Source organism: Bombus huntii, chromosome 9 (assembly GCF_024542735.1).
Source record: "Bombus huntii isolate Logan2020A chromosome 9, iyBomHunt1.1, whole genome shotgun sequence".
Classification (NCBI taxonomy): Eukaryota; Metazoa; Arthropoda; class Insecta; order Hymenoptera; family Apidae; genus Bombus; species Bombus huntii.
Window position 1 is genome coordinate 4,757,060 of NC_066246.1, and position 24,565 is coordinate 4,781,624.

At 40.9% G+C, this 24,565-nt stretch overlaps 3 protein-coding genes across 10 annotated transcripts in view; 1 reads left to right on the plus strand and 2 right to left on the minus strand.

The window, feature by feature from the left end:
* Window positions 1-33: 33 nt before the first annotated feature.
* On the plus strand, window positions 34-2,573 carry LOC126869304 (Golgi pH regulator). 2 transcript variants are annotated; one of them, XM_050625672.1, is made up of 8 exons: window positions 34-366; window positions 776-939; window positions 993-1,099; window positions 1,170-1,580; window positions 1,660-1,841; window positions 1,906-2,091; window positions 2,183-2,248; window positions 2,321-2,573. In XM_050625672.1, exons 2-8 carry the CDS (start codon window positions 893-895, stop codon window positions 2,519-2,521), a joined length of 1,200 nt encoding a protein of 399 aa, XP_050481629.1. In that variant the 5' UTR covers window positions 34-366; window positions 776-892; the 3' UTR covers window positions 2,522-2,573. The 2 variants fall into 2 exon arrangements, with proteins under 2 accessions (XP_050481629.1, XP_050481628.1); XM_050625671.1 differs by having other exon boundaries at window positions 34-326.
* Window positions 2,574-2,695: 122 nt separating this feature from the next.
* LOC126869296 (neutral alpha-glucosidase AB) lies at window positions 2,696-6,603 on the minus strand. 2 transcript variants are annotated; one of them, XM_050625654.1, is made up of 5 exons: window positions 6,503-6,603; window positions 5,948-6,043; window positions 5,459-5,866; window positions 3,232-5,372; window positions 2,696-3,155 (listed from the first exon to the last, which is right to left on the minus strand). In XM_050625654.1, the coding sequence occupies exons 1-5, from the start codon at window positions 6,517-6,519 to the stop codon at window positions 3,043-3,045; spliced, it is 2,775 nt and encodes a 924-aa protein (XP_050481611.1). In that variant the 5' UTR covers window positions 6,520-6,603; the 3' UTR covers window positions 2,696-3,042. The 2 variants fall into 2 exon arrangements, with proteins under 2 accessions (XP_050481611.1, XP_050481610.1); XM_050625653.1 differs by lacking the exon at window positions 6,503-6,603 and adding an exon at window positions 6,116-6,495.
* A 474-nt stretch (window positions 6,604-7,077) lies between these two features.
* Window positions 7,078-24,565, minus strand: part of LOC126869290 (chondroitin sulfate proteoglycan 4) — a 33,604-nt gene continuing 16,116 nt past the window's right edge. For all 6 annotated transcript variants that reach the window (XM_050625639.1, XM_050625640.1, XM_050625638.1 and 3 more), the window contains exons 5-12: window positions 20,070-20,286; window positions 16,885-17,479; window positions 16,450-16,704; window positions 15,266-15,463; window positions 14,602-14,803; window positions 11,776-14,493; window positions 11,287-11,693; window positions 7,078-11,203 (exon numbers count right to left, since the gene is read on the minus strand). In XM_050625639.1, coding sequence (XP_050481596.1) covers window positions 9,227-11,203; window positions 11,287-11,693; window positions 11,776-14,493; window positions 14,602-14,803; window positions 15,266-15,463; window positions 16,450-16,704; window positions 16,885-17,479; window positions 20,070-20,286 — 6,569 coding nt within the window. In that variant the 3' untranslated portion in view covers window positions 7,078-9,226. The remainder of the gene's footprint in view (window positions 11,204-11,286; window positions 11,694-11,775; window positions 14,494-14,601; window positions 14,804-15,265; window positions 15,464-16,449; window positions 16,705-16,884; window positions 17,480-20,069; window positions 20,287-24,565) is intronic.

Consider the following 24,565-nt stretch of genomic DNA (forward strand, 5'->3'; position numbering starts at 1 on the left):
TTCCAAAGAGTAATCTTTATAAAATATAATGCACTGTATCAAAACAAGTATAAAATTTTTTAGTTCAATATGTTACAAAAACCAATCTTCTCAATGATGTTTGTACATGTATAAATATGCATTTATCACAACATAATTTGTAAAGTATTAATGGATGCGGAGTGGGGCAAATCTTATAATAACGACTACTACGTTATGTGCAGTGACAATTTCATTGACGTATTCTGACAAGCAACGAGATCAATTTCATACTTTGCAATGCGAAGTGTGTGTGATATTAAAAAATGGGTTTCTTGGAAGATACATTCGTGATTCTAATCACACAGGTGGAAATTTATTTCCACTAATATAAATAGATTCTTGCCGGTACTCGTAGATATTACAGAGTTAGGTTATAAGTGATTGATATTTTTATTAAAGGATTGTAACTGTAATATTTATGTTTTTCTATTATACATTATTTTTATTAATAATGCGAATTTCGAAACATATTTACGTTTCATGGATATTGAAATGCAAATTAATAAATTAAATTTTGTGAAATTATTTTAAACTTTCTGTGTAATAGTCGGGTGTTAGCTTTATTAAATTTTTATAACGTACTATGTATTGTTTGTATTAATGTTAATAATTTTATAATAAATGTGCCATTCTGAAATTGTGTAATCTATTTTTAAAATAACAAGTATTGTTAATCTCATCTAGCCAGATTATGTATTATCAGACCTAATTAGTTTATTTTTATCTTTTTATGTATTTGTATTGCATATTGCAGATTATTTTCTTCTTGGGAGGATGGGTATTTTTTGTAAAAAAATTATTTCGGGATTATGAAGTTCATCACAGATTAGTACAACTAATTTTTTCCACAACATTTTCACTATCTTGTACTATGTTCGAACTAATTATTTTTGAAATAATTGGAGTTCTTGACTCCAGGTAAGTAAATGATTTTTTTTAAATTGAGCATTAATAATATAATGTATATTTAGTTCTAGATATTTTCATTGGAATGTTGGCCTTTATATGCTTCTATTTATGGTAATTGTTTTGATTCCATTTTACATAGCATATTTCATCATTAGCAATATCAGATTTGGTGAGTGTATTTTATAAATATTTACATTAGTATGTAATATTGAATATATTAAACGATCATTTTTTTACAGTAAGACTGAAATTAATAAGGCCATTAACAGTTGTTGTATATCTCTTTTATCTTTACTTGTTTTGGAAAGTGGGAAATCCCTTTCCAATCTTAAGTCCAAAAAAAGGCCTATTATCCATTGAACAAGGTGTTAGTAGAATAGGAGTTATTGGTGTCACTGTTATGGCACTATTGTCAGGATTTGGTGCTGTAAATTATCCATATACTTCAATGGCCTATTTTATGAGACCTGTAACATATGCTGACGTACAGGCTATAGAAAAACGATTATTACAAACAATGGATATGATCGTGGCTAAGAAAAAGAGAATGGCATTAGCTAAGAAGGGAGAAGTTGTAGGGCAAACTGAAGCTAGATCTCGACTTTGGGGGATGTTTGGTCCTTTAAGTGGTACTAAAAGTAATCAGGAAAGTATGTATTACATTCTTTGATATGATTAGGATATAAAATAGTTTTGTTTACATGTACATCTCATGAAATATAATCGCAGGTATTAAACAGTTACAAACTGAAGTTACAGCGTTAGAAGAATTATCTCGGCAATTATTTTTAGAAGCACACGATATTCAAAATGCAAGAGAACGTTTAGAATGGGCTGCTACTTGGCAGGGGAAATATTTTAATGTTTTAGGGTACTTTTTCTCTGTGTATTGTACTTGGAAAATATTCATTGTAAGCATCTATACAATAGAATTGTATAAAAAATTATAGATTTGAAGTCTATGTTTTCTTCTAGTCAACAATTAATATTGTTTTCGATCGTGTGGGCAAGAAAGATCCCGTAACTAGAGCAATTGAAATTGCAGTACACTGGATTGGTTTTGATATCGATGTTACATTTTGGTCTCAACACATTTCCTTCTATCTTGTTGGTTGTATTGTATTAACATCAATTCGTGGTTTATTACTAACACTCACGAAGGTATGTTTGAAGCAGATATTTTTTGTATTATTTCGAAAACATTTAGAAGTTTGAAAATATCTATTAAATACTGATTATTCTGTTATTTCAGTTTTTTTACGCGATATCAAGCAGCAAATCATCGAATATTATCGTACTTATACTTGCTCAAATAATGGTAAGATTATTTTATTTGATATGGATAAAAGTTTATTGCTTTTTTGATGATATAATTATGTGTTTTTTGTAGGGTATGTATTTTGTGTCATCTGTGCTTCTAATGCGAATGAATATGCCTGCGGAATATCGGATTATAATAACTCAAGTTTTAGGAGAATTGCAATTTAATTTTTATCATAGGTGGTTTGACGTTATATTTTTGGTATCTGCATTATCATCAATAGTATTTTTATATTTAGCTCATAAACAAGCGCCTGCAGAACGTATTTAATTTAATAAAACATCTTTTTACGATGAAAATAAAAAATTTCTTTGTAATTTCATGTTTACAGCTCCTTTGATTACATTTTTGCAACAAAATAAGTTTGTTTAACGAAATAAGAAATAAACAACATCATGTAGAACTAAAAATTAATTATAAAATATATGAACATAAAACTTAATGTATTAAGTATTTAAATATTTATTCATAGGAACATATTTAATGTTCCTACCTCTAATATGTACTTACATATGATAATGCTCCTATATATGTTTTGTCCAAATTAACATGCATAATTATAAACTTTACACGTTAAGTAATAGTTTTACATTCTCTATTGTTTAATTAATTCAAAGTAATCTTTAATTTGGTGAAATATCTGATATATATATCATTTACATTAATTCTATGTTGTATTTATCTCGTTACGGTATATAATGGCATTTTGATCACACATAGCTAATAAAAATACGTGAATAATAGAAAATTGGCATTAATGTATGATTACTGAGTCTATGATGAGTAAACTTCTAATGGATCAATTCGATAGACCATTCTTCTCCCATATTTACACCTGGCTTACGCACGGTTAATACATTATTGTTTGGATTGTATTTAGTCTCCAAATTAACCTTTGCCATACCTAAAACACAAATAATTCGTAATTTAATTATGATGTTAAATGATACGTTTTTGAATTGAATTAGGATGATACATACTGCGTGAATTTAATATAGCAGATTTAACACCTTTAGGTGGATTTGCAATATCTACCCTTTCCAACCAGCTTTCTGTCTGATATGAAGATAATTTGTCGATAAATGTAGAAGTTAATTTATTTTTTTCAAAATTAAGTCTTAAATACAAGTATTTTCCATGACGATATTCAAAGCTAGATTCATCATCGATGTACAATGTGCCATTAGCTTTACCCGCAGAATCTGTGGTAACTATCAAAGTATAGGGATCATTTTTCATTGCTACTGTACTACGACGTATTCTCATTTTACGTGGAACGATAGAGCCGCCTCTTTGGAATACCGGAATTTTATGAAGCGTCACCGGAATATTAACTAAGCCTGGTCGGTAATATGGTTGCATGGTATCAACGTCATACCAAATTACTGTGCCTTCTCCAGGGAAATATACGTTAACATCTGTAACTGATGGTTGAAAGACCGGGCGTACAAGTATAGAGTCACCGATTAATATTTCATCGTCGATAGCATATGTCTCAGTTTCACTTGGATAATGAGCCCATAAAGGTCGCACTACCGGAGTGCCATTTATTTCATGTTCTCGGAAAAGTGTATACCATAATGGTAGATATGAATATCTCATTCTAAAAGCCTCTTTGACGATTTGAAGAGTTTCTTCGTTAAATAACCAAGGTTCGCGCCGTTTAGTTTCAATATGAGAGTGCTGACGATAAAAGGGAAGCCAGGCACCAGCTTGATTCCATCTAATGAACAGTTCAGAGTCTGGATTTTTGAAGAAACCAGCAATATCTGCTCCACAGAATGACATTCCAGAAACGGCTAAAGAGAGGCACATTGGATAACTTACACGTAGGTGATCCCACTCGCCTGTATTATCGCCAGTCCACATAGCTGTATAACGTTGTGAACCAGCGAAGAAAGATCTCACAAGTGTAAATGGCCGTAGTGAGCCTTCTGATCTTCTAAATAAAGCTTCATATGTAGCCATAGACAAAAGAAGTCCATTAATATTGTGAACACTTCTATGCTCCCAACCACCATAATGGATCACATCTTTAGGCATAGTTACTTCGGGACCATTAAATACGCTTGGTTCGTTCATATCATTCCAGATGTACACATCATTAGTGGTACCATGGAATTTATCTAAACTATATTGACTGATATAATATTCTCGTACCGCTGGATCGAAAAAGTCTAAATACGAGGATGATCCTGGCCAACACCAACCCTCGTAGTCTTTTCCATCTCTTGTTTTAATGTAATAACCCATTTTTGTGGCATCATTATGCAAAAAGTAACCAGGGTCACGTTTAATATGCGGATCAATAATTACAACCAATTTTCTACCTTTTGCAGTTAAATTATGCACCATTTCAATAGGATTTGGAAATTTTCGCCCGTCCCAAGTAAAATATTTTTTACTGTCGGTGTACTCGATATCGAGCCACATAACATCCAAAGGTAAATCATGTGTATCAAAATTTTCTGCTACTTGTATAACATCATCTTGATCGTTGTAATTCCAACGACTTTGATGATAGCCTAAAGTAAACATTTGAGGTAATGGTGCTGTACCCGTTAAAGTTGTGTACTGTTTAAATACATCCAGAGGTTTAGGACCTAACATAAAGAACACATCTATTACACCAGCTTCTGACATGAAATGAGCATCCACTTGTGATTTTTTAGCAGATCGAGATACAAAGTTTACAATGCTTTCTACGACATTATTGTCTGCACTTGATAAAATATCGACCCACGTTTCTGCAGCATTATGCCAGAAGATACCAGTTGTTCTTTCTTTACCATGAGCATAGAGAACAGGTATTGCTCCATAAAGTGACATTTTTTCATTGACTTCATATTCAAATACATCTAAATTGTATAATCTGTAAGGATCAGCCTGTTTTGTAGATTTTAGAGCAAAGGAATCTGCATGTTCTGGTACACCATATGCGTGTTCAGCACCAGGAAAGCTGAAGTCCAAAGCAATTGCTTCTGGGCCAAAAGGTTTTGAGTCATGATGAGTTTTAAAACTTTCCTCCCAAGCGCCTGGATCATCATCTGCACCATCACCTGGACCATCACTATTGCTATTTATTTCAGCATTTTCAGCATTTTCTTCTTGTTCTGGTTTCCTGTTAATCATTATTAAAAAATGTCATTAATTATGTATATTTAATAATTAGGCATAATATATCAAAAGCAACTTTATGAGGCATACTTAGGTTTTGTACGATAATGTTCAAATCTCATAAGACCTCTTGCATTTGCAGACACAACCAATATATTCTGAGAGTATAAATCCACTCTAAATGGACTAGTATATAAAATAACTTTGTTTTCTCCGCTTGTTATAGTTATATGATCTGTAGTTTTTTCAATTAAATTTAATTTAGATACTTGTGGTTGATCCTGAAGAGCATATTCAGGCTCATATCTGTCACGTAATGGATTTTTTTCATTGATATGGAGTCTAAATGTATTATCTTTTAATGCAGTTAATTGCAATATATAAAGAACTCTTGTATCCTTATTAAACAAGTCTATACTTATACTGGATTCATTTTGAGTTAAAGTATTTGTTAAAAGTTGATATGGTGTTTTTCCAGGCTCAACTTTTCTGCAACGTCTAATAATATTGATATAGTATTAATATTAGTAGCATAATTAGTTACATTCTCAGAAATGATAGACAGTATTGGAAACTTACCTGCAAAAGCTACTCTGTTCGCATGTTTTAAATACATCTCTATTAACTGCATCGATAAGGAGGAAAGAACAGACTAATAGAAATAGTAATCCCAATCTACAATATAAAATATTAAGCTCATAAAATTTTCTGTTATGAAAAATACTCTAATTTGTTAATATCAATTACGTTTTATTCCTGAACAATAGCGGAAAGAACATTATTATGTATTTTGTTATTTGTTATTGTTGCTTTTGTAATACACTTAATTGTATTCTCATTTTACGTTAAAACGGCCTCCTGTTTTTAATGACTCTGAACAGATAATAACATTTTTATAAACAAATTAAACAGAGAAAAGTAATGCTGCGTGCCGAATCAAATCACGGTATTATCATGGACACGTCAGCGTAATCATGATTGGATTATAAAAGTAAATACATAAAGAAGCCTAATTTGTTATTTTGTACAAGCAAGACGAATTAAGTGCGGAATGATTTATAGAGTGATGTATTCCGCTCATGAAGAATTAACTTCGTTTTTTGAAGGTTAAAAGGCCGAAAGTAAGTAACTTACCGCACGTATGAGGCCATGTTGAAAAGTGATTTTTGTCACAGATGAGATATAAAATAGACTCATCACCTTATGGGACTGGGTATTCCACGTTCTGAAATACCGATTGCGCAAAAAATCAGAAATTTCGTTATGCTACAAAGTAGGTTTAACTAACATATGTTGATGGGATATAAAATAGGTCTGATATGTAATCAGAGATGAGAAATGAAGATCCTTTTACCTATAATATGATTTCTGTATTTTCTGTAGCAAATCGCAGATTTTTCTGAAGTCGGTATTTCAGAACGTGAGACACGTAGCTTCATATAATGTCATATCTATTCTATATTTAGACAATGGTTATACCATCTACGTTTCAGAGCGGCAAGTTTAGGAATTGTTCAGGATTCTCTATATTTTGTCTCGAATTGGGAAATATCATTATTTATTATCTATTGTAAAATATATTTGAAAAGTTATAAAGGAGGAAAGAATATTCAACACAGCAAAGTTATATTTCTTCCTTCGATGCATGAAATTAACTGATCAAAGAATAGATTAATCATGGCCAGGTCTATAAAGGTAATTATGATTCGTTCATTTTATATAACATCGCACATTCAGTTTATTTGAATTACAAGAGTAATGCATTCAGTCGGCAGGGAAAATACAGTCCTATATAACTATATATTACATAATATAGAAGTTTGGCACTCGGATCGATTCATTTTGGGGATGTAAAAAAGCCTAACTGTTCGTTTCTAGCATATTCATTAATCAACACACGTATCTCTGTTAAAAACGTTTTCTTATCTCTCTTTGCCACACGATTGGAACTATCATATTAATGCATATGCTGCGAATTTGTGAAACAGTGTCTTCTATTTAGGAGTGTATATATTTCATATATTTATATATAATAATAATAATAATTATCGTTATTATTATCATTATCACTATATTAACATCGACGTTAGAGCATTTTCTTAATCATACGTTTCCTAGGGTTTTTATAGAAATCGTGGTTAAGGTCACTGTGAGTTTGCGCAGCCCTAAGAGACATAACGTTTAAATATCTGTCGAAAAATCGGCGAGCGCGCGAATCAACAAGTTGATATCGATTGATCGAGCGATATATTAATTTATTATAATACTGAAGAAAATGTGTGTATCTCTCATTGTTGTGCGTTCTGTACGCCGGTCGATAATTTACGAATACGGTACAATAAAATTTGTCGTTGCTGTTGGAAAATTGATTCACGATAAATTTTTCAACGTCATAGAGTATTCACATAAGAGGATTCATGTTCGATCGACAAGTTTCAATGAACTTAACCTTCACGACGTCGACGAGATAAATCTTGGTAGGTATAAAGAAAATGATATAATTATTTTTGTAGGGATAGAAAAAGATTTTTTATACATATTTTTCGAGTTATCTTTTGTTGCCGAATTTCAATTTGGCAATAGAAATTGCAAATCTTTTTGTTTCTATATGTACATATATGGGAAGATTTTGCTCGAAAGGTAAGATGGTGTATCGGAAAGAAACGGGAGCGACCTCAAGTGATATAATGACAATTAAAAAATTCGACGTTGTACGATGTGGAATAGTAGAAATCGCGGGAATCGTGTAAAAAGATATGTGCGAAAACTCGAGTGTTTCTGGTTGTACTGCATGCTTTGAATGTGCATATTTTTTTAGAAAAGTCGCGAATATTTTTATATATTCGTCATATGTGTATATAAATCGGAAATACGCAGTCGGTTTTGTAGTCTTTTTCTTTACAAAACTTTTTCAAGTAAATACATATGTATAATGTTTCGCGTCTGATAATACCTCTAAGTACTCCCGGTGTTCTCGAGTTAATATTTCCGTGACATTTACCCTCGATATTTTATTGAGTGTATGTAACAGTGACGGTTTTCTTTTTAGTTTTCACAGAGAAACAATAATTTTGTATCGACGAAGACAAGTGTCACCATGAAGCATCGAAGGAGAAGTATCCCGAGTGACGTAGATTTGGCTGAGAGCAGACGAGTTTCGAAAACGATCTCGATTGAATTAAAGAGCATCGTTTTGAACCTGGACATCCAACCGGGGAAAGACAGCGAAATCGACATCGTGCAGGCCTCGTGGAAAAATTCTTACAAGAATCGATAATATCTTAGGCACATTCGATCCATAATAGCGATGATAGTCTTGGGTTCTTTTAGATTTAACGAATTCACCTTACCCGGAATCGCAAGGACTTTTTTGCAGTACTAACAAGATACATCGCAAAACATTTTACGTGCAGACCACGCAAAAAGGTATTCTTTCACTAGGTATTCGATTATATGTATACTTAGCGTTCTTGTTGGAGACTATGATGTAAAAAAGAAAACGAAAAAGTTGATGGAAACTCTGATGCTCGACATATTGTTAACGACAATGTACTTACAATTTTAGTATTTACGGAGTATGAATAACCGTTAACTGATAGCAACGTAATCGAGTACATGTTCTTATCGACGCTTCGATTACGCATGAGCGTGTTGGGAAAAGAGTTTCCGTCAAGGTTTTGGTATAAAATCGAGGCTTTCGCTAATACTCCCATCTCGCAGAGTCAATTATTATCTTTAGGCACATTAAGACCATAGTTAATCGACGATTAGTCTCAAGGTTTTGTAACAAAAACAGTCTTCAGGTTTGAGAAAGTGTTACGGCCTGTTTCGCTTTAATCGCGAACAGCCCTCCTTTTGCTAGACCCAATATTGATTTCTTCTTAACAAGGGGTTGTTGGTCCTCTGCGTGGTGGCCGATTGACAAGGTAGATCGGACGTGTCGAAGCTGCTCCATTCGTCCCCATCCGCGACACCGTACGGATATTTCGCTGAAACGTCCACTTCGGATCCTGTGATACTTTCCAATGGACTTAAAGGTATCACCTTGCATTGAGGTAGGGTGGACGTCATCGTCGGTAGAACCGGTAACGGTGTACTGGCTGCAACGCTATTGTGATCGTTGGCGTAACGCTTCACATGAGGTGTCACAGGCATTAAATGATCCGGAGGTCTTGGAAGGGGCATTACACCCACCGCTGGAGTTGGTTCTGGTTTTTCTTCTTCGGCATGTTTGTATTTGTTATGCCTACACCTGATGGTAATGATCACCACTACACCGAGCAAAAATACGCCAAGAAGCATTCCTAGGATTAACAGGTAGTCGTTGCTCATATTGGGTGCGATCGCCATTTCACCTTCGTGACCCACCGGATCCATCGGGCCACCCAGCGTCATATTATAGTCGTCCATGTCGAGTTTCACGCGAAACTCGAACTCACCTACGGCTGGTTGAAAGATAGAGGCCGCTAAGATGAACACGAAGCTATCGATTACTCCCTCGTACTCCATCGTTGGAATTTTTCTACAAACCATGTAAATCACACCTGACATCACTTCCTGGTGTGAGAATTTCGTCACTTCTTTTTCTCGAGTTCCACGTTTCTCGCCGGAAGACGAAGAACTTCTGATGATTCTCTTTATCTTACCAAATTTCGGCTTCTTCACGATGGTATATATGGGATTACTGCTCGTTAACTTCGCCAACGGTGTGGCGTCCATATATTGCAACGTTATCCTGGTCTTTTCGCCTGCCAGAGCGATCATAGGGTTCATAATCATCAAGGGTACTATCTTTATTTCAATTCTTATGCGTTTCTGTTCAAATCCGCTCAGTCGTGCGGTTAATTCGAGACTATCGTTCGATACGGTCATGTCCGTTTGCATGAACATGACGCTTTTCGACAGCAAGTCTGTTTGCTTAAAGCTGGCCGCCGCACCGTCGCGTACGTACAACACCCCGTACTTTGGAATCGCCGTTACTTCGTAAATGACCAAGTCTTGTCTCGCGTTAGTATCGAGCTTTACGTTGCTCTCGGAAATTAGAGCTACGTTCGAGCCTTGTTGCAGGTTCACAGGACCGGGAACGGTAACGTTCAGTTTGATGGGTAAAACGTACACGTTGAACACCGTATACGTTGGATTGAAACGTCCATCCCACACCCTGAAGTAAAAGGAAGCTGCTTGAAGCGGACCATTGTGCTCGTATACCAGTCGATTGGAGTCGACATCGTGCTGAGTGAATTTGTTCACTTGACGAACTTCCGAAATATTTTCGTTGAATGGTAGAAGCAACAGACGACCGTACGTTGGCCTAGATATCACGTCGTATGCGATTTCCTCTGGCGGAGTGTCTGGATCGGTCGTCAACAAGTTCTCCCTAGTTATCGTTTGATTTTGATTTTGCACCACTGTAATGGATGGCGCGTTCGTGATCAATTTGAACGGTTCGTCGTTTACCGGTTCGATTATTACCGGAATGCTGGTGTTGCACAGCAGTATGTGACCAGGGGTCAGGTAAAGAGAAAAATTGATGCGATCTTCCAACGTATCCGAATGATCGTGATAATAAGCGATTTTTCCACCTTCGATTTGTGGCTGGGAGAAAGTGGTGACATTTAAATCTGGAAGAATCATCACGTGGCCGTGGCTAGGTTGACTGACCAGTCTCGAGAGCACCGCCGGATTCTCGATACCAGCGTGAGTTTGAAGAAACGACACGATTCCGCTGATGTTCATGATGACTTGAGCCGAACCACCTTCTTCCACTCTCACGTTCTTCACGGATACGTATCTGTCTAATCCGCCACTGGAGACTGAAATATCTATTTGAAACATCTGCAACAGAAAACATATACAACACAGTTAACGACACCTTACACCTTGCAAACGTTTAACGAGTCTTAAGATCATAATCTCGCCTGATTAGTTAAGGATTCCGCGAAGTGTGCTTCCACGTCGAACGTAAACGAATCATTGGCGGTCAAGTCCATGAATTGTTTAGTATGTTCGTAGAAAACTTTGCTGTTGTTGATGTCTCTTTGCGTGAACCGCTCAACGTTCAACCACGCGCCCTCGCTCGTTTCCATGATAATCTTGCCGAGATGCGGTCCATTTCGCACCGTGTATTTTATTTCTCGCGTTTCATCCGAGCATTTCGTCAACAGTAGTTTGTTCGATAACATTTTTCTGGTCAATGGAAAAACATTGAGTGCGGCGTTCTGCTCGATAGCCAGTCGAACCGGTTTAGTTGCTATCAGTATCGTATAAGATTCCGTGGTGTGTACTCCGTCGTACAGCACGAAATTGAACTCAGCGTCGGATCCATCTGGAACATAAAGTCTCTTAAAGAATTCGTGTTCACGAATAAATCGCGGGAAATTTCGGACAATAAAAAGCGAAGCGCTTACTCGTATGGGTAAAAATGATTTTCGACTCATCGATCTGTTGCTGCGTGAAATTGTAAAGATCCAGCTCCGGAGAGGATTTTAACGAGATTAATCCGTTCCTGACTCCGCTTATGTTGAACGTTATGTCACGTGCCGTGGTATCGTTATCAACAGCGGCTAATTTATCAGGCGTTAACGCGATCGAACCACCTTGCCAAACTGTTAATTTAGTTCTGTTGACGAGCACGGGCACTTCGTCGTTAACGGGTTGCACCGTAACCCACACGTCGAAGGGTTCGCTGGTTTTATCACCGGCAACGAGTACCATCTTGAACGAATCTCTGGAAGATTCATCGCCGTTGTGTTTGTATAATATTATTCCTCCGGTTAGGTGTTTCTGCGAGAATTTTTTCACCTGAGAATTCTTGGTTGATTCCAGAATCACGCCATGTTTCGGTTTTTCTAGAATTCGATAGTCCGTCACTTTGCCGGAATAGTAAGGGGTGAGGATGGAGAAGTTCGTTTCATCGAGAATGGTGCTCTTTCCCTCGATCACGACGACACCCTTCGTTTCGACGTACAGCTTCTCCGGGACGATCACGAAGTTCACGCTTAGATCGCGCAGCCAAGTTATTCCGTTCGTTACATCGACGACAAATTTGTCGTTCGTTTGATTCATCACGGATTGTACGTAGAACACGCGACCCTCGTTTATCATACTTTGATCGAAAAACTTCACCGCGTTTCCGATATAATCTTCTCGTGTCTCGTCGCTGTGCTCGTCGTGAATCTGTAGCTCCAGATACCCGTTCTGTGGCCATTCCTTCAAATAATAAACTATTTCAGAATCCGCTATCTTGGGATGCATAATTTCCAGGCTCTTTTTGCTTAACAAGATACTAGTGGCCTCTTCCACGAACACAGTTTTATTGTTCTGCACGATCAACGGTTGCCAATAGCTTTCGGGATAAATCTTAATTAGAAATATTCCCTCTGCCTCTGCTCCCTTCGTCGACACTTTGAACTTAAAACCGTCCTTTGCCAAAGATCCGCCGAGATGTTTGTACAAGACTATACCATAACGCAGATTCTCTTTGTTGAACGAGTTTGTTTCTCTACCGTGTTTCAACAGCACCCCGTGTTTTGGTTTCTCCAACACCGTGTACTTGATATCCTTGTCGGAGGTGTACACGTTCGTTTCAACATCCAACTCGTTGGGTCGGAGGGCAACCGATCGATTAAATTGTACGACGGACCCATTGCTCTCTCTCAACCTGACGTAAGGAGGACTGGCTTGAATTTCAAGGACTCCGGCCGTGTAAAAATGCCCATCGGTAACACCAAATTCGAACTTTCCGTGATCATCGCCCTGATGTTTAAACAGTATCTGATTGTCGTCGATGTCTTGCTGACTGAATTCATGTACCTGCGACGTGGGATTGGTCACCCTGTATATTCCATTCTTCTGGGTGTCTCTTCTCGTGTAAATCAGCTCGTTAGGCTTCGTGTCGATGTCCTTGTCTATATACGCGAGATCTTTGTTCGTCAACAGCCTTTCGCCCTTCGACACCACGTGAAACACCTTGTGAACCACTCGCTCCGGAGCGTTGTCGTTCTTCATTGTGATTTCGACGCGGAACAAGCCCACGTACATAAAATCCACCGCGTCCGAGGCGATAGCGACGAACTGGAACGAGTCTTCTCTGGTCTCTGAGTCATCGTGCACGTAGTAGACTTTTTGGGATGAAAGTTCCTCGGAAGTAAAATAGAAGGTGTTGTTCCGCGAGTGAGACTTGGAGCTGTTCGTGACGGTCAACCAACCGTGATGCGGAACTATCGTCAAGTTGTATATCAGCGACGTAACTCCGTAATCCCTTGGATTCGTTCGCAGTATTCTTAGAGGTACTCTAGAGCCTTCGTCCACCCTCAGAGTTTCCAGGCTGTCCAAAGGTTTCACGTTCTTGCTGAGGTAGTGCCTAAACTTCAAGATCGAGTGCAAATCGATGCACTGTGGGGCGCTCACTTTGAAGGCGAATTCATCGAGAATGGTGGAATAGGCTCTCTTGAACAATCGATATTTCAATTTACCGGAGTCGATGTCCTCTTGGGTGAACGTATCTCCGGTTTCTAGCTTTCGACTCGAAAGGAACAGATTACCGTACCTTGGTCCCGTTGTCACGGTGAACGCGATCTTGTTAAGCGTGGTTGTCAATGGATTCGTTTGGAACTTCAGATTTTGCCCGGTGACCGACACCTCCGCTACGTTGGTGAAGTTAATCGGCACCCTCTTCGTTTCTTTCAATTCGAGATCGATGAATGTGATTCGAAAGTCGTAGGTGTGCTGCGCCGTTACCTCTCTAACGCTCGCTTGAAACTTAAACTCGTCTTGATTCGGGCTGCCCTCGTTGTGAAGATACCGTATCGTGTGTAGCTCGATATCCCTGCTGGTGAAACGGTCGACGTTCATCCAACTACTCGAGACGTCCTTCAGCTTCTGAATCGTTCCAAATTGCGGCTGCGAGACGATATCGTAACGTATATCGATAGTGTTGTCGTCGGAATTGGTGACGAAGGAGAGATTCGCTGATGTGAGGTACGAGTAAGACCGATGCACCACGACCAGCCCGGTATTCTGCATCAACTTGATTTCCAAGGGATGAGCTGCCACCCTTAAACTCGCCGGCTGGCTGCTTTCTATCCCGTCGCTCACTCGAAGATCCAGCTTCGCGTTTGGTTTCGCTGAAAAACGTAATTCAAGCGTACGTTTGATAAAGCGTAGCTGCGAATAGATGGCAATTAACAGGCAATAATGTTCGTTTGTATAGCGAATATCGATGAAGCTGTTACCGTTTCCACGGTGTACGTATGCGATTAATCCTTGCATTAATTCAGCCTGGGTAAACGTGTCGATTGGTCGCGACGGGTAAGTCACTCTTTCCACATAGCCAGCATCCGCGTCGGTACGTAAGACCGTGTAAACCAACATGTCTGACGGCGTGTCAGCATCGATCGCCCAAATAAATTCTTTCGTCAAGATTTTCCTCGTGCCCTACGGATTATAAACGGCTGATTATATTTATCGTCGGATTCGATCAGATAAAGAGGTCAATTCGATTCTATCTAACCGAATAAGAAATGGAAACATTAAGATTTGTAGTTGAACCGTTTCATAGATTTCAACGCGGCGAGGGTGGTCGATTTTTATGACGGAGCAAGTTATTCCATTTAGATAGATCGCAACTCTAAGTGGTTAATTAGGAGCAACGACTGGAGGCGACTTAAATCGATTTCGTTACGACTCGACCGCCATGCTCGCTTAAAGATACGAACACTGCAGGCAGGCTATAATTTCTTCAATTCGATTAATTGATTTAGTGGGGTCGTGTGAAGCATTCAGACTGTTTCGCGTCAATTAGGTTCACGTGCTTTCGAGTTCTCGGACGGAGGCTCGTTTCGAGGAGAAAAATCGTGCGGCCGTTCGATAGAAGAATTATAGGTCTTTGTGTCTTACTTGAGCGAGTCGTAGCACTTTCGCGGTCGATATTTCGAGCAACGGCGGATCATTAACGGGTGTAACGTTGACGTGAAGTGGAAACCTAAGTCGCCCTCGCAGGTAGCCTGGCAACGTGTAACCAGCTCCTGCCACTAATCTCACATCCAGGATCATACTGTCCTCTGTGGTTTCACTGCCATCGTGCATGTATTGTACCTGCCAAGGAGTTGCGTCACACTAATGAGACAATGTAGCCTGTGGTAGACAATGTTTTTAGTACTTATGAATATGCATGTTTCTGATCTAAAGATGCGTAAACACGCAATGATAACGATTTATAGCAACGTCGGCAAACGGTCTTTACGATTCACCGAGCATGGTAATTTTTGCAAAAAACGGATAAAAAGTCGTTCGTAGATTCGCCATTAACGAGACACTTATCTCACCTTATTTCATGATTTATTCACGATGTACATGCGTCTGCAAGGAGAACTTTTCTTCTTAACGAACCAATAAACTGCCTTAATATCTTGAAACTCGTACCTTCCGCGTGACTCGCCGCTTTTAAAATTAAACTTCCTTAAAGATTCCCTTTACGCTTTCCCGTCGTTGAATCATTGCCGGCGCTAAATCTGCCGTCTGCCCGCGGTTCAAATTAATTAAAGCGGCGGAGGCGAGCTTATGAATCGACGATTAGCATACTGAATCGACGCGCGAATTCTACCGATTCTGCCCGTTCTCTGTGTAGACTTTTCGAAAAAAGTTTCGCTTTTTTAAGCTTCGAAGAAAACGTTTAACGGATAAGCGGTTTCGGCTCGACGTTAACCCTCGAAAAAAAAAAAAAAACGTTAATAAGTGGTGGTGGTGGTGTCTATAAATAGACGTAGTGTCGCTGGATAAATCGGGTGTAAGTAGAAGAAGAACAGACCGAACCGAGAGTTCCGACGACACGAGCCCACTACGCGGCCCCCCACGGTTCTAAAGTTAGTCCTTGTGCCGCGGACTATCTATAGCTCGTGGCCTTATGACAAACTGGAAGAACACGTGATTTTCCACTTTTCTTTGTGTTGCTCGAATATATCGGTTACCTGTTGGATCGTTGCCGTTCGTCGATTCATCCTTCTCACCGATCGTTCCACGTTACGATATTTCACGGATATTGGAAAACCGTTCCACGCGTACTGGTAGCAGAAACACATTACCTTATCTCGATTAACGTCTTGAAGAGTGAAGGAATGCGCGGTTCTGGTCGTTAAAAGATCCAGGGCCAAGGTACCGTACGTGGGCGGGGTTACCAAGTTGAAGATAACACCGTCCTCTTCCATCCCATATTTAGCAATGTCTAGTACCATGGCAATGTTATCGCTCGTCAGCAGCGCGTGTTCCCCTTCGGATAGTACCAAGGGCCTTAGCGAGAGTATCTCCAAATTCACGGGCAAATTTACCCTCGAGTGAACCTACGGAATTTGAAATTGAGGCGTATCACGAAGGTCCTTGCCTCTCTTCTTACCTAATTTCTCCTTGGGTGACAAGATGCGAGCGAATTGGTGGAAAAATGGAAGGTACGTCGGAAGGAGGTAGAAATCCGATCGCAAAGCAGAAACGTTCTTCGGAAAGCGGAATTTGTAAACGTTTACCTTGTGATCCTCGGCGTAGTTTGCTCTGATGCACAGTGGTTGATCGCAGTCGCACTTAAAAGAGCTGACGCCTAGTTGCGAGCAAACTGCTTCGGAAACACAGGGATCCGAATCGATACAGGGATATCCCCAAACGCAGCCAACGACGATACCCTGGCTGATCTTAACGTCCGGCAGACCGAGCTCCTTGTTATCCAGCAGCATATTTCGCAGGCAACCATTGTAGCTCACGTCACCGGACTTTAGGCCTTTGCCGAGCGCTCTGGCGCGTTTATTCAGCTCTGTGCCGCCTATGTAGAGGGTGTCGGCCAGATCGAGGTAGCGATTTCCACCGGAGGGTAGAGTGATCGTTTTTTCTTGACGGTCGACCGTGATCCCGATTCCGCTCGGATTGAAGTCAACGGCCACCCGATGCCACTTGCCGTCCGCCACCGGCGTGCCGTGTATCAACTCGGTCGGCCCGTTCCCTTTGTTCATCAGAAGTCGAATTTTACCCTCGAACAACTCGATCCCGAGGTAATCGGCGTACGACGATTGCCCAGTGTTGTAGAGCAGCAGGCCACTCTCCGCGCCGGTCTTCAACTCGAATTCCCATCTACGAAACAATGAAGGGAAGGGGAGGATCGATCGAAGAGGGCAAAATTGTGAAGGAAGTCGTTGGCCGAACGGCACTGTCCAACTTTACTTTACGCGAGTCGAACTCGTCAAACCGCGTTTATCCAACATGCCCGGATACACGAAGCGAGCCACGGTATTTGAGAATAACGTTAAAACTCCAGTAACAACATCGCCGGTTCTATTCACGAGCGAGCTAGAATTTCGTAAATTGACTTGTTCGGATCGCGTCTACCGCCTATGAATGGGGACCCGCTAAACCGTCAAGGGAGCGCCACGCGAAATTTCCACTTTCTTAACTGCTCCGGCGAAATTACCCGATCGTTCGCATCCTTTATCCTACGCGAAGTTTTGCAGGTCTCGCGCGAAACGTGTTTAACGAAATACTTGAAAATCCTCTGCTAGAACTTTATGAATTATTAGCTGGTGGAAATGGGAGCGCGTTCGAACGCTGTATCGATGCGCGATAAGAATAATCGGATGGAAACGAATTAAAAGCGGCGCGATATCATTGCCAGCGAGAGTTAAATGGATCGCGGGACGATCACGCGGCTTACGAGTATCTCGCGGTACTTTTATCAAATTGAAATTTTTTGTCAAATCTTTCCTGTAAAACTGAAAAGCGTTTCTTTAATCAATTTTTAGGACTGTCATCTTCCCGGGATTGAACGCAATGTTCGAGATGCGACGATACGTGACAAAAGATGGCGTAAATGCGCGGAAAAACACGGACGAGAGCAATGAAGACGCGGACGCGTGGAATTAATGGTCGTCCTAGATTGTTGGATTCCGTGGTGATTAACGTTTTGTTTACACGTTTCTGGTTGAATTCGGTCAGGAGCGTTTAAGAGGACCGTCTAAACGACACCGAGCGTTTTCATTTCCGCCGGCATGTTTGCAGTGCGCGCCGCTCGTTCTGACGCTCCGACAGAATTCATCAGCCGTCGATGTCCAAGGATGTTCCACGTACAATACATAGAGGCGAAGGGAACAGGATTGTTGGCATTGTTTCGACACCGTCGTTACCGTCGATACGCAACAGGTACCGTACCCCCTTTGTCCTCTGTATCAAGCTTCGAATTAAGAATCGTGACGAGCTCGTTTTTAATTTGGGGAGACAAAGACTTCCAGGTGCCCGTTCATTCTTTACGTCGCGTGCAATTCGAAGAAGCTGTTTCAGTCCTTCGCGAAATGAATTCTATTCTATCCGAGAATATCGAGCTCGGATATTCCTGTATATTTGTTAATCGGGAAAGATAATTCGGTTAGTCGTGTTTTAATTATCGCGCGGAAGATTTTCGCGATATTGTCGTTCTAAGGGAATTTCCCTGTATTCCGTACCGCTCTTTTGCATATCGTGCAAAATTCATGCACAATGATACCGATTAAAAGTTCAACGAAAGAACTATTACACGCTAGAGATACCTTATATATGTACATTATGATCTTTCTTTTACGAGTACAATTGTCAGTAGTGTTAATTTCGTGAACACTATCTTTCGTTTAACCAGAGAGAAGAAGAGAGAGAGCGAGAGAGAGAGAGAGAGAGAGAGAGAGAGAGAGAGAGAAGTTTGCCGTTGCGATTCGTGGAACCAATCAAAACTCTTATTCCTGGAACTCTTTGTTATTCCGAAAAATGAGATCAAAGTGAGTACTTCTTAGAGAGCAGGAGATACGAGGAATCGCGGATATTGTTGTAACTAGTAGCGACGTCTTCGTCGTAACGCGATTGCGGTTTTTGTTTGGAGCTTTCCGAAATGCTTCACTAGCGTTCTCGCTGGCCTTTGTCGTTGAAAGTAGTACGGACATTCGTCAAAGGTTTGCAACAACATTAAGAACATTACCCGACTAGTATCTGCTACGAAAGAAATACAAAGATACGTTCCGTAAAAGATATCTACCTTTGATACCGCCGCGATTTTACGATTATAAAACATCCTGACGAATGTCTTGCAATTTAAATTCGGAGGAAATTAAATTACCTCCGTCGTGCCGTGTTGCTAGATCCTTCTTAGCTTGCTAAATTATTTATCCGATTATTAATGGTTCATCAAGCTCGGCACGATTCGCCGGGTAACTTGTACTCGTCGATTAGTTTTGATAAGCACGCAGTCTCTCACAGACTGGCACTAACATTGACTTGGGAACTAGATTTTACATCTACCCGACGCTTTAAATAGACACGCATCAAATATTATTGTTAGTTTGTATTCATAGCGGTTCATCCGTCTATCGATAATTTCTGAAACCGCTAATAACAGCTGTTTGACGGTTGACGAAGCGTCATGCGCGAGGCTCGTTCGTCTATAATATCGTCCTAGGTCGATTCATTTTCTGTTACAAAATCGGCTACGTGTACGCGTGCATATCTCGTTGGAACTGACACTTACGCGACCGAAATCGTTGCGTTTGAGAAAAGCGCAAGATCGATGAGCGGTTAATAATAGAAATAACGTTTCTATTATGACAGGCCTTGCTCGAACGTTAATTAATTTGACTATCTACTATTCCACAAGTTGAGTATTTGGATGTAATTCATACGGCGCAAAGGACCGTATTTATCTACGTACTTGGAGCCCGAGCGTGGAATAGGTCTTGGGATCGCTGTGAACGCACCATCCTCCACGAAACTAACTTCCGTGCTTCTTGTAGCGTCGAATTCCGGTGAACAGCTCCACGCAACGGCAGTCGCCTCCGACTGGCCTTTTCTCGACTTGGCGTATTCTATTACCCTGGCGCCATTGTAGATTATGTCAGCCATACAGCCTCTCAAGTAATCCGTGTGCCCTGAGAATAGAGGAACATATGAAGGAAAAGATATCGTCGACGTCGACGCGCTGTGGTCAAATTTGAAAAAGGAAACTCGCTGGATTTCACGTGATCGATTGGAACAACGGTCTAAACGATTTCGTTCGAGTCGTTAGCGTCGCGCGACTTTCGGATTCGGCGTTTGCAAATCCCTTTGAACGAACTGTTCGCACGAGCAAATAACGAAACGGGCGGATATTAAATTCGATGGCCAGGCTGATTCTTATAGTCTCGCGGAACGTAGAGAACGCGGTGGCACCCTTTGGCACCGGTTCACGAGGTATTATTCAGTGGCGGAGGTCTTCGCGAAGGAGCGGTGTAATGAAAGCGTCAGTTGCAAACCACATCGGGGTTGATGGCCAGATAATCTCAGTTTCGTTGGCTGCCAGGGAACCAACTAGGCTATCGAACCTATCTCAAGCTATCCACCTATTCCATTACACGATCGTCAAACATAATTCACGAAAATAATCGCGCTGTAACTCGGTTAATTTATTAGAACGAGCCCGATCTACGTAGCAATTTCAACCAAAGGTAATTCATTTCCTGATAAAGAGAGTTTGGTGTACGATCGAACGAATCCGATTTTGTTCGCGCGTGGTGGTATCGGCTTGAAAGTTGCGTTTATAGTGGAAGCGGTTCCGTGAAAGACGACGGTTATATACCCGGGGTAAGGTAATACGAGACGCACAAGGATGCAAAACCGTACGGGTGTTTACTGACAGGGGTTCGTGATGACATTTTCCGGTGTAGCGGTATATAAACCTCGGCAATAAACCCAGCCGTTCATAGTGCGGTAAATCGTTCATGCCGCAACCGTGCCACAGCTTCCATTCTACGTGATCCTCTCGCGTGCTTCACGATTATATTAATTGGAGAAGTTTCGAGAACGGTTTTTCCTACAGGCGGCTAAAGATACCGCGGATAACCGCAAAATGGACCGAGGTCACTGGAAAATGTCCCGTTCCGAAGGGGAGAGACTGCGCATCGCTCTTGCAGGGTTTTAAGGTCAATAAAATGGCCCATTACCTATCGACGACGAGAACAAGAGCCTACAGAATAAATATATACCACTACCAGCAATTTTTTAAACGGGACCGTTCAAGGGGGTTCATATGGACCCTTCCCTTCTTTAGGAAATTCCGAATTACATGTCCTCCCCGAGCTGTAAACCTAATGACTCCGAGGTCAAGTAGAAAACGCCGGGAAAGGAATAGTCGGAAGGGCACGAGGGATAGACGAAAGCTGTTAGGGATAATCAGCAACGTAGGAGGACAATTCATCATCAGACATCGTACCGTACGGGTGAAATATAGCCCCTAACAAGATCTTAACACCGCCGTGTTCCTAATATCACACTTTACGTTTATACAATAAGTGCAAATACAGTGTTGGATTACTCTAACACTCGATCTATTAAACCTCCTCCACCTTGAGCGTTAATTCATTCGAGGTACGCGATATCGACCGATCGGTTTGACCTGACCGATTGACCTTTAGTCGATAATTTGCAACATATTTAACATTCATTTGGCAAAGTTCATGAAAATATGGAATTTTTTGGGATGGAAAATAAGTCGCTCTGCCGCTCAGGCTGGCAAATAATTCGGTGCGCTGGCAAGGTGACACCCAGCATGGTGACACCTTTCGGAAAGAAACAAGGCCTAATGCCGGGCAATTCAGAGCGCAAGCAACTGTCCCTTGAAACCAGATTCTAGGCATAACAGTCCGAGTTACGCGGAACCAGCGGACGTTATCGCATACAAGGCGCCGACAATATCAAAGGGACAACTTCGGAACGATACAGCATCGGATAAAGATCGACACGATGGAGCAGGATGGCTACATACGCATGCGGCTGTAAATCCTAATCCACTGCATCCAATCGAATGGAAGGAATCTGAACAAACGGAGGATAGGATATCTCTTATTTTGCCTTCCGCGGATAATTGGGCCAAGAGACTCTGCTCTAACGGGACGACGAAGAGTCCACGGGCCAAGGCAGTACAAACACCGCGGATCATCACCAAGAAAACGCGATTCGGACGGGTTATCGGGGGGAGCCCAGTCTCCCAATTAGCTACAAACATCTTTCACATTTGCACGGACCTCGCCTGCGTTTGGTGTTTTTGTGCACGTGGTCGCGAATGAAACCTAAAATGAAATGAAATGAAATCTAAAACGCTCTACAGAGATTACAGGTACAAGGAGTTCCGCTTTACTCGGCGACTGGTAATTCGTATTCGTATTCATTTAAAGAAAGGGGAGTAGTTTTCGTCGCATCGTCGAAGAAAATAACGACGAGAGAGAGAGAGAGAGAGAGAGAGAGAGAGAGAGAGAGCGAGGGAGCGATAAAAAATATTCTGCGCTGGCTTTCATATGTATCGCGATATTTCGTCGCTGCGGAGACGGTGATATCGGAATGTTCGCAGATGAAAACGATTCGCCGTATTCGCGGTCGTGAAGCCGAGCGACCATAAAATAAATAATTTCCCCTGTCGCCACATTCAAGACTGTTCAATTTATTTGGACGTAACCGTGATCGAATGTTTCGCGATAGAACATTGACACCGACATCTCGGTATATACTTTTATTGATTTCCCGGTATCGGATGTATGTCTAGTGGGGAGTGTTCTCTATATTTTCGCGTAGCCACGGAAACGTCACTCGATAAACGAAATTCATGCTGAGAATTTTATTTTCAATGCTACCTGTATAACGGGAAGACCCGAATGAAAAGTTATTTTAATGTTTAGCCGTTTTATCGTCGTTGGCTTAATCCGCGGATAGTCGACAGAAGGAAGCATCCGAGTCTCGCAGTTAGATTAACAGTCTATACCGTTTTCATGCATATTTCAGCGAGATGGATGGAAAATGAAAAGTCGCCGCGATTCTAACTTTACGCCAACTCTTCTACGGTCTGGTCGCATAGAAGCGACTTCGTAGGATCGTTCCGACCTTTCTTCTTAAAATTGCGCACGAACACGAAAACTCTGTATACGAAAAACGAACGAACGAATAGTCCGAGACTGGCGCGACGTAGACGGTCTGTTCGCCATTTTCCTCGTTCTTTATTCCTCGACTCCGGGAATTTAACGGGGTTCGCGGGGTAGCAGGAATTAATAAGAGATCCTGGAGGGGTGGTGGGTACGGTTATGTCGTACCATGGGGTACAAATGAATTGTCATGAATATGTAAATTGAATTTCGAGCTGGTCGTCGAGCGTTGCACGAGATGCTCGAGGGAATAACGGCGGGGAACGAGCGTCACCGGTACACTCTCTGTTTGTACTGATCGTATTCAATTTGGAACGCGTCACCTCGGTCACCTTCCGATGAATTTTTGCTTTTTAACCAACCGGTCTCTATCGCTGTCACTGTGCTCTTGCGATCCAAGTTATTGCCGTTTTAGCTTGAGGCGAACCATACCGTTCATCCTTGCGCTGTGATTTAACCCGCGGAAATAGCTGCGAGAGATACGCAACAGAGATACCAGAGACAGAACTCGACCGCGCGGAAGTCTGGTGGAATTCGCGAGGAGCAAAATTCATAACATATATTTCTCGCTTGGATTGTTTCTCATCGGGTATAATCTTGTCGGAGCTACTTAGATATCATCTGGATGCCTAGATCCGAATGAAAGGAGTAGCTTCTCATTCTCGAAACCGGCCTTTCTGTCGGTCAGCTGTACGCACCGTACACATCCAATTTACGATTTCACGATCCCGATTAACGGGTCGGCCATTCCGGTAAGCTTCGATAATTTCATCTTGTCGGGGAAGGAGATCGATGATCGATCCGTCAGCGACTAGAAATTAGGTTTAGAGAGTACGGCCAGTGTCGTGGTGTCCTACTATCAGAATATTCTCCGTGCTAATCTTGCTCAATGACCGTTGCTGATGGTGCGCACGTCAGTGATGGATGGAGTAAATATCCCCCATGACGTACACTAAATAATATTTCACTAGATCGATGTCGAAAGATACAGACTGGCTATTTGATATATGAGGCGAATCGCTGTTTTAATTGCTTACTCCGTTTCCCCCACGATTGCCTTATCGATTTGCTTCTGTATCGCTGTTTATCGTTAAACGATCGAGATCGAAATCGAAAGCTTTTATCAGTGAAACTTCGTTGCTACTAGCACGAAAAATACTAGAATCCTCTTGAAAAATTTTCGTATCTTTTTGTCCTTCGAATTCAACGACGAATAATAACTATTCGAGGATATTCCAGGCCACTCAAAGATACTCGAGAG